The following is a 10,287-nucleotide window of genomic DNA, read 5'->3' on the forward strand; positions in this document are numbered from 1 at the left end:
AAAGTGTAGTATCTGCTAATCCAGATTGTTAGTTATTTCCTTGACATTCTCATGTAGCCTAAGTCAAACACAGTTGTGACCATTCGTGCTGCCTTCCTTGTATATATTTCCTGTCAGTCATATGGGATATGGGTCCAAAAGACACAAACTACATGCTAAGATGAGGTGTGCAAGAGTTTTGTAAGCAGACTCCTTTGTGGAGTGACTTCATTTTCCCAGTATCCTGTCAACTAGTGTACCTACAATACTTACATCAGGTCAACTGACTGCTTGTTTCTCATTCAGATTGAAGTCATTCGATACAATCTTATGGTATTTTGTTAAGTGCTCAGTTTTATAGTTTCGAACATCTAAAGCAAGTTGTCAACGTTTCCGCCTCTATGAATCTGTGGTGTAACAAGGCTTAGACCTGTCCCACCCCTCATTAAATTGACCAAGACTTATACGAATAATTGTAAGAACAGTTATTATTATTATGTTCTTTAAGTTTGTTTTTGGGTTTTCAGAAATACTGTGGGAAGAAAGTTTATTTATGTTGCAGATAATGCGGAAGACGTTGCCCAACAATCACCACGAAAGTTTGACGTAGCGGCAAGGAATAAAATGAATGTTGCAAACTACCGCGAGCCGTAGAAGAGCCTCGGCCATGAGGGCGTCGAGCTTCCTAGGTCGTCGGACAACGTCAAAGGAAGAGATATTCTGCTTTCTCTTTGTAAACAGATCGATCGAGTCTCGAAAGGTTTACGTAAAACGTATAGGCGGGTGACACATTAGGTGGGACCCGATGCCTGTAATACTTCCAGTTATTAAAAAGTTGTTAAATGGCAAAACCAATAGTTCATCATTTATATAGATAAAAGTAGTAAAGATATAGGAAAGGAAGAGTTGCGGCGTCAGAACGAAACGTGATACATCGGTCAGCAACGAAGGAGGACGTAAACAGCGGGTGTTACGTGGTGAAAACAAATCCACTGATAAAATAGTAAGTCTGTAATGAAGCATAAAGCCACGTAACACTGCAAATCTTACCTAGGTTTGACTGGATATTTGTATATCATTTCTCAGGCAATATTTCTTCAAACGTAACTAAAAAATCAACATAAATTCTGAGGTTACTCTTTAATACTACCAGGTCAAAAATATACTACATAAACAGCAAGGATCCCAGCACACTTGAAGTTACTTCTACATCATTCGGTGTTCTCCGAGGTAACATACTGTGTCCTCCCTACCAATCTTCAATCCAGTCCCACAATTCATTTGATACGCCATTTGATCATATTTCCAATAATAAACATTGGTACAGTACTGTATCAGATGCTTTTCAAACTCAAGAAGTAATTAATCTACTTGCTTGTTTTGATCCATGGGTTTCAGTATGTCATGTGAGAATTTTGCATGACCAATGTTTTTGGAATCCATGCGGGTTGGCATGTTAGAGGTTATTCTGTAGGGCACACCTCATAATGTTTTAAGCTCAGCAAATGTTACAAGATTCTACAACAAATAGATTTCAGGTACAGTGAGTGGACTGCAGTTTTATTATCCTTCTGGTAGGTGTGCGTGCTTCCTTTCAAATACTATGCACAGTTTTTTGTTTGAGGGATCTAAATTATTATACGGTTAAAATTGGACTTGCTCAGCTACACATTCCGTATAGAATCTGAAAGCAATTCCATCAAGTTGTAGGCCTTTAAATTATTTTTGTTTTTCCTTAATGGCACTGATATTGATAACTAAATCACTCATCTTTACAGTGGTATGAGAATTAAACTGAGGCAGCATTCCTTTACCTTCTCCCGTGAAGAAACATTTGATAATGGAGTTCAATATTTCTACTTTTGCTCTCTTATGAATTTGTTTCGAAGTTACCCAGAAGTGTCTGGGCACTAATTTTGCCACTTCTTTTACGTATGACCAGAATTTCTAACTTTGCGGAAGGTCTTGCAATAAGCTTCTGCTACAGCAGTCATTGAAGGCTTCACGCATTGCCCTCGTGCTACAACTGTCCCGTGGTCATTGATATTAGTTACAAGATAAATGGTGTCTTATAAGCTATTTCTAAGTAGCTTTTAGAAAGCCTTTCAGGGTGTTTGTCACATCTACCACTTACAAAACTGTATCTCATCTGATTGTTAAATGATTCAAATCTCCACCTAAGTGACAGGAATTTTGGAGAGCGTACAAACGAGCAGGCTGAGGTTCTTTATGTTATCAGTTACATCCGAGAGTGAGTGGTGGTCGATAGGAGGACACAATTTTAAGTTCACGATCACCGTTTACACTACACTAAATCTTCCAACAAAGGTACAGAATAATACATTATGTACTTGTGAACTTTCTTAAAGTGCATTTTTTTTTCTCAGAAAACATTAAAAAATATGATTTAATAAAACTTTTAACACCCTCCTAGCACTGGCGGAGAAAAGGGTAATTTCACACCAGGTCAACTTGCAATGTCTCATTCATATAGTGTTACACAATAAAGCAGAATTTCAGTATTCGATTTCCACTTATAAATAATTTTTTTCTGGACTTTCTACGACTATTTTGTGAGCATGAAAAATTCCTATCATTACTGTGACTCACATTCTACTGTAAGCTATGTGTCTTTATTAATGTTTAGGTGAACAAATTTTCCAACTAGAAGGGCAAACCACTGCTAGTAAGACCACATATGTTTAAGTGTTACGATATTCTGTTGTTTCAATGTAAATATAACTACACAGACACAGTAGACCCACTATTGTAGCACTTTCATTTCGATTTTGGGGCAATTTGAGTTGACATCTGATGTAAGAAGCTGTGAAAATTACACTTACAGTTTGTAGATTTCTGATGACTGCTTCCAAAATGCTGACCATGTTACTTAATCCAAGTACTTGTTAACTAGCATTGCCTGACACACTTCACAACAGAAATTGATTCATATGGGATAGCACACATAATCAGTCACTATTTCAACAGATAGTGGCACCTTCAGTTGACTACCTGTCAATTTCTACAAGCTGTGTGCAAGCACAATTGTTGCAATGACTGCAAACACCAAATTTTAGCATGAAATATGGGCACTAACATGTATGTTAAGTTATTCAATATAACAAAGCACGTTACTACATTCTTTAAACTGGGTGACAAAAAGTTTCCCAGTGTTGTCTTGTTCAGTTCTTTAATACACACAACACAAACAATCTGAACTCATTTCCTACACTAATTATGGTAGCCTTACATTTGACAAATCTTACTGTCAGTTGCTTACTGGAGCCACACATCTGAAGTGAGCAATATCTTGCTAGTCTATCTGTACATGTAACATGTTTGGGAACTTTTTCCTTGTACTTGGCTTTGAGCTGCTGTGCCAGGAAAAATTACTATTACTGATAAAGAACCTCAACTGAGGATTGAAATTTCTCTTAAAGTCTGCTTAAAAAACTTTCCATTTGTAACACTCAAGACTGATTTGAGTCAATTATAAGCCATATTTAACTCTCCCTCAAATGGCACTTTATAGCTGCATAATGTAAAATTCACTTAAGCCCTTGCTTGTAAAAGGATCAAAATACCAACCATTCCACAGATCTTTATCCATACCACTGGAACTATTAAGGTTCCAACTACACATACTATTAAAGGATTTATGTCAGTATGCCTTTTTATGCCAAATGGCAATCTCACCCCACCACACAACAGGAGGTGGTACTTTAATGTGCATATTATCAACTGCATAATTAAAAATCTAAAGTGCCATTGATTTCATACTGTCACCCCCCTCCCGCACCAGCTGATTAAAACATGTCTATTCAAGGCCAATGCCTCTGTAGTTATTGCATTGATTGAACAACCACAAAGCCTAAATGGTTGCAAATTTACCTATCTCACCTATTTCAAAATTTTCAAAGAAAAATACCTTCACATTTTTCACCTATGCATGTTCTTCCCTCTTTGAATAAATAAACATTTAACTTAAACATTTCTATTACCTCTCATGAACACATTTTAAACTTTACATAATACACAACATTATAAAGATTGTTCATGTATTTCCATCACTGTCTGAAAAACTATACCAAAACAATTCTAGGTATATGGTCAAGGTTTCTTTTGCAAAAATGAAAATTGCATTTTCTTCTGAACAGCTCTTTAATTAAAGCCAAACAACAATTTACATGGATTTGAAATGGAAAACATTTGTAACGAAACAAGATTTTTGAGCTATATTGAAGTTCTGTCTGTAACATGTTGCTGCACACTTCAAGTTAACAAAAATCTTGAAGCTTGAACTGAAAACTGCACTGGACTGGACAGATTAACCTTTGACACTTTCACATTTAGTCAACCTCTTCAATAGTTGGCCCAGCACCACCAGCTCCTGCACCACCAGCAGCAGCTCCACCAGCACCTGGGAATCCACCAGGGAAACCACCAGGCATTCCTCCAGGAGCTCCTCCTGCACCCTGGTACAATTTGGTGATGATTGGATTGCAGATCTGCTCGAGTTCCTTCTGCTTCTCCTCAAATTCTTCCTTCTCAGCCAGCTGGTTGGCATCGAGCCAACGGATAACTTCATTGCACTTGTCCAAGATAGTTTGTTTGTCTGAGTCTGATATCTTGTCTTTCAACTTTTCGTCTTCCACAGTAGACTTCATGTTGAAGCAGTAAGACTCTAGTCCATTTTTTGCTGCAATAGTTGCCTTCTGCTTCTCGTCTTCAGCGCGGTAACGTTCAGCTTCATTGACCATGCGCTCGATTTCTTCCTTGCTCAAACGGCCCTTGTCATTTGTAATTGTGATTTTGTTCTCCTTGCCAGTTGATTTCTCCACAGCAGTTACATTCAAGATACCATTAGCATCAATATCAAAAGTGACTTCAATTTGAGGCACACCTCGTGGGGCAGGTGGAATTCCTGTCAATTCGAATTTACCCAGAAGATTGTTGTCCTTTGTCATAGCACGCTCACCTTCATACACCTGAAACAATGAATCAGGTAAGTCACAAATTCAATGTAATTTTACAATAAGTATGAAGAAACAACAAATATTCACAAGATTTTTCTATATTCTTACCTGAATGAGCACACCAGGTTGGTTGTCCGAATATGTTGTGAATGTCTGGGTTTGCTTTGTTGGGATGGTGGTATTTCGTTTGATAAGAGTTGTCATCACACCACCTGCAGTCTCTATACCAAGTGATAGTGGTGTAACATCGAGCAGTAGCAAGTCCTGCACTTCTTCAGACTTGTCACCTGCCAAGATTGCTGCTTGTACAGCCGCTCCATATGCTACTGCCTCATCTGGGTTAATTGATTTGTTCAGTTCTTTGCCATTGAAGAAGTCTTGAAGCAACTTCTGTACTTTTGGAATACGAGTTGACCCACCAACCAACACGATGTCATGAATTTGAGCCTTGTCCATCTTTGCATCACGGAGTGCTTTCTCCACAGGTTCCATAGTTGACCTGAACAAGTCAGCATTTAGCTCTTCAAACCTTGCTCTTGTTATAGATGTATAGAAGTCAATACCCTCATAGAGGGAATCTATTTCAATGCTGGCTTGAGTTGACGAAGATAGTGTGCGTTTTGCTCTTTCACAGGCAGTTCTCAACCTACGCAGTGCTCTTTTGTTGGTAGTAAGGTCTTTTTTGTACTTCCTCTTAAATTCTTGCACAAAATGGTTAACCATGCGGTTATCAAAGTCTTCACCTCCTAAATGAGTGTCTCCTGCTGTGGCTTTCACTTCAAAAATACCATCTTCAATTGTCAGAATTGACACATCAAATGTACCACCACCCAAGTCAAAGATAAGCACATTTCTTTCACCATGACCCTGTGGAAAGGAAAGACCAACTGTTTAAGAGACATTTACTTAACTATTTTAACAGTTAATATTAGTTATTTCATCTCAATACTGAAATCCTATCTCCATGGGAAGGACTACAAGTACTTTTCTTGGGAATCAGAAAATATGAACTAAGGTTGCACTGCTGTTCTGTATACAGCAGTGCATATGCTAAAAATACTGCATGTACAGAGGAAGCTGGTGTGGAGTACAAAAACTTGCTTGTTACACAAGTTGATCTAAAAAACTAACAGGGTTCGGTAGTATGAAGTGTAGGTTATATTTGAAGGTGGTAATCGAGTTGGTAAAGCAAAGAAATAGTAAAGGTAAATAGATCCATAGTACTGCCCAATATTATTTTACGTTTACATCTTAATACATTTAACACTATATGGCAAGTTTAGGGCTGTTAAGTAAAACTTTAAACAGAAACAGTTGTGTTAGCAGGTTCCAGTTTTGTCAGCAATGTTATTAAACTATTTTCAACAATATTTTAAATTTGAGTGGGGTAGCCCTAAAAAGGAAAGCAACAGAGGTAATGGCGTTTTTAAGTGGAATCAAACAAAAAAAATATTCATTTTGACACTGAACATGATCAAGATTAGCTGGAAAAGTTGAAAATGTATAAGGAACTCAGTAGAATTCTTTAACAATGTTTTCCCAAAATTTCGAACTATAGAACAGTCTTGTTACTAAAAACTAGATTAGTTTGGTAGCAGCAGCAGCAGCACACACCACTGACTTCCTTTCAGTTTAACCTTACAGCAGCTAAAAGCAGTAAAGTATAAGTATGTAGTACTATCACTCTTTGGAATTTCAAAAAATTTTACATTTATAACAAATTTAAATTGTATGTTAAAAGTGCACAATTTAAGGTTATGAAATTACATTTCCCATATGAAGTCTAGCTCTTAAGAATTCCCATTTTTCATAATAATTGCCCCCTTATGTTCAGTACACGTGTGAACAATTGCCTTGACCATACTAAACCATTGATTGCTTATTACAGTGGCAATTTTATGCTATAGGAAGAAGACAGTTTAAAGTTAACTACAAGAATAAATTTCTGGTCACAATTATCCTATAATAGGAGAGGGCATGTGGGGTGGTGATATTTCATCCATATTAAAACTGTTCGGTTATTTGGCAGTTTCAGGTACTTCTTGAAACTGATGTTTTTTCTGTGGTATGGACTCTGGTCCTATCAACATTCAGCATCTTTTGAATGATTCTCTTAATTAAGCCATGATACTTTTCTCCAGAATGACTGCAATCTAGCTTCAAATGTTTAAAATAAGCTTATTTAGAATACAGATTAGTTGTTATTTTATAGCTTTTGTAGGGTAGTGGCCAAAATTTGACACAGCTTTTAGAAGTTTTGGTATAAAAAAAACTGTTCAAATGGGATTGTTTGAAATGCACAGGCATTTCACTATAGTAGATGGTATGACATATCTTTGTTGTAAGATCTCACAAAGCATGGTCTTCCCAATGGAACAGTAGGGCGATAGTATTTCAGCAATTAAAGTTAGGTTAGCTAAATTGTAAACTTTCACTGCCTTCGACAATAAAAGGTGAAGCTAGTTGAATTAAAGTACGGAAAAAATGGGTGTGATGGAGGTGGTTAAATTAGTTTCCAGTTTAAGATTACAGTTTAAAAAAAAAATTCAGACTTAGTCACAACTGTTAAGAGAATTTAGAAGGCGATTACTTACACTTACCTTCTTATCGAGACCATAGGCAATTGCAGCCGCTGTTGGTTCATTAATAATTCGCAGCACATTGAGTCCAGCAATGGCTCCCGCATCCTTGGTAGCTTGCCTTTGCGAATCATTGAAGTAGGCAGGAACCGTAATCACAGCATTGCTGACATTTTTTCCAAGGTACGCCTCTGCAGTTTCCTTCATTTTTGTCAGGACCATTGAGCTAACCTCCTCAGGGAAGAAAGTCTTCGTTTCGCCTTTGTACTGAACCTGAATCTTTGGTTTGCCACCATCATTTATGACTTTGAAAGGCCAATGCTTCATATCGCTTTGTACAGCCTGGTCGTCGAAACGGCGCCCAATAAGACGCTTTGCATCTGAAATAAACACCATATTTTTTAACAAATTTCAAAAGCAAACGAAAATACACTTCACAAATAAGGATCTATCTACTTACCAAAAATAGTGTTACTTGGGTTCATTGCCACCTGATTTTTAGCAGCATCGCCAATGAGTCGCTCCGTGTCCGTAAATGCGACGTAGCTAGGTGTTGTACGATTCCCTTGATCATTGGCGATGATTTCCACTTTCCCATGCTGGAACACTCCAACACAGGAGTAGGTGGTACCTAGATCAATTCCCACTGCAGGTGCTTTTACAGCCATTTTCTGAAATAATGAGAACAATTAACGTATAGTTCAATTAAAGGTTTAGGTATTTTTACTGACTTTTAGAACAATTCGCAAGTACTAACGTTAATTAAACAATGTTTTAAAGCTTTCCACGTGTAGAAGTGATTACGAAACCATCCTAAATGGTACACAACTGAACACCATAACTATTCTGGAGGTTACGTAAATTTCACCATTAGATACTAGCTAATAAAATGTAAAGAACTAAAATCAAATTTCATACACAATAAAATCTATCTACAACATACACTAGAAAGTATGTAGAAAAATCTTACCTTTCGTTAGCGTATATTGCAGGCACAACTTCAATAAATAACACACGTGCACACTCTCTGCTGTTCTGATTCCAAATCGGCACTGGGTTCCTCCGCTGTCGGTTTTATTGACTGCTTTTGCACCAAGTTCCAGAACCTTCTCCGAGAATCCACCAATGACGTGGCGACTGCTCAGAGTAGCGCGCGGAGGTCGCGTGCACGTGGTTTACATGTTGTTGCGCAGAAGTAAAGTAGTTACCACCAACAACTGAACGCCAGTAAATCGTAAGAACGAATATATGTCACAAAATACTTCAGTTTACCGTCATTCACGTTTTTCAAACTTGACACTACGTTTTAAGCATTCCAAAAATTATGTATTAAATTCTAAAATTTCACCGCAATGGCGGCAAAGCTATAAACTGGGTGTTGGTAGATGGCGCAGGAATATTCTGGAGGGTTCCTGCATCAACGAGGATCGATAGCCGCCGCGAAGTTTCTTTCAAGGAATAGGTCATATATGGGCGGGGTGGGGGTCCTGGATAAGTTGCTCGATGTTGTCGTTGAAAGAAAATAAAGGGATAAATAAATATGTTGCAAAGTATATTCTGCCTGCTTTGTCATTGAAGTGTATAATTAAGTTAAGAAGTAGTTTTGTAAGTAAAGTTCTGTATAGATTTTACGAAAAGGAGGTAAAATGCATGTAAGCCGTTATACCATTTATTAGATAGCTTTGTACTTAATAGTAATAGCTTTAGTTGAGTCGTGGCAATGTGAAGTCAAGTTACAATGCCGAAACAGAAGTTCCGTAAACGCTGAGATAAAATTACAGTAAAAACGTGAAATCTTGTTATAGAGCATGGTATTTGTGGATTCGGAGAACGTTAGTAATAAGTTTGTGTTACAATCAATATGAATCGCCCTGATATTGTAACAGTTGAAGCATGACGTGAACACGGATCAATACAAGGAAAGTTACGGCAAGGTCGCAGTAATCACAAGTGACGTAGGTTAGAACCTAGCTGACTCATCGCAGTGAGTTGATGAAACGTGTTGAGCGTGCAGCGTCACCCGTTAATCCCAAATATTAAGAATAAAAAAATGTACTACTGGAAGGAAGCGTTATTTTACATAAATTCAATAATCTGAACAGTAATACAACGGAAACTTAGCAGTAACTGATGCCTAGTAAAGGCTATAACCAAAGCGAGCTGGTCATCACCTCCTGATTACAGCGGTTTGCGACAACTATTTGTGATTTGTGCTGCTTAACTTTCAGGTCGTAATAACTGCTTAACTCATACACGGGCGTTGCATCGGTTAATGTGGTAGTTTGTACTTTGTTTCGCTTTTACAGCCGTAAAAGAGATAACAGAATACTGATTCTAGCTAGGTATGAATGTTCCCCGCCCGCTTTCTGACTTCTTTAAAAGTTATGGGAACAAGGTGCCGACAGAAAATGTAATTGTCGAAAATGTGTAAATATAAAACATTATGTGAAAGTACGTGTGGTGTTACTTACACTAACATTTGCGTATATGATGTAAACCGTTTAAAACGTAGTACCTGTATACCAATACCGCGACTGTGTGTTAACAATACTATTTAGTTTCGTGTTCCATGGGTTTGCACGATATATGTTTGATATCGAACGAGTCATTTTACATTCACTTCCCGACTTTATGAGTACAAGCTGAACATTTATAAGTTTTTTTTTAGTCGCGTGTACCTACTCCCTGTTCAGTAGTGACGCTGAAACGTGAAATAGTCCTATAAGCGGTTATAAAGTTTCTAGTTTTTACAT

At 37.5% G+C, this 10,287-nt stretch overlaps 1 protein-coding gene across 2 annotated transcripts; it reads right to left on the bottom strand.

The window, feature by feature from the left end:
- Positions 1 to 4,121: 4,121 nt before the first annotated feature.
- LOC126215275 (heat shock 70 kDa protein cognate 4) lies at positions 4,122 to 9,130 on the bottom strand. Of its 2 annotated transcripts, none has more exons than XM_049941963.1 (5): positions 8,505 to 9,130; positions 7,995 to 8,205; positions 7,556 to 7,914; positions 5,064 to 5,822; positions 4,122 to 4,967 (listed from the first exon to the last, which is right to left on the bottom strand). In XM_049941963.1, exons 2-5 carry the CDS (start codon positions 8,200 to 8,202, stop codon positions 4,329 to 4,331), a joined length of 1,965 nt encoding a protein of 654 aa, XP_049797920.1. In that variant the 5' UTR covers positions 8,203 to 8,205; positions 8,505 to 9,130; the 3' UTR covers positions 4,122 to 4,328. The 2 variants fall into 2 exon arrangements, with proteins under 2 accessions (XP_049797920.1, XP_049797919.1); XM_049941962.1 differs by having other exon boundaries at positions 7,550 to 7,914; positions 8,505 to 8,661.
- Between the last annotated feature and the right edge of the window lie 1,157 nt (positions 9,131 to 10,287).

The sequence above is a fragment of the Schistocerca nitens genome, chromosome 12 (assembly GCF_023898315.1).
Source record: "Schistocerca nitens isolate TAMUIC-IGC-003100 chromosome 12, iqSchNite1.1, whole genome shotgun sequence".
NCBI classification, from domain to species: Eukaryota; Metazoa; Arthropoda; class Insecta; order Orthoptera; family Acrididae; genus Schistocerca; species Schistocerca nitens.

Bases quoted from the DNA above. Each gene is read 5' to 3' on its own strand.
- LOC126215275 (XM_049941962.1), bottom strand. From the start codon at position 8,202: ATGGCTGTAAAAGCACCTGCAGTGGGAATTGATCTAGGTACCACCTAC. The intron at 5,823-7,549 runs GTAAGTAATCGC...TCCTTTCCACAG, and splicing joins GTCTCGATAAGAAGGTAAGT to GGTCATGGTGAAAGAAATGT. The intron at 4,968-5,063 runs GTAAGAATATAG...TCATTGTTTCAG, and splicing joins AACCTGGTGTGCTCATTCAG to GTGTATGAAGGTGAGCGTGC.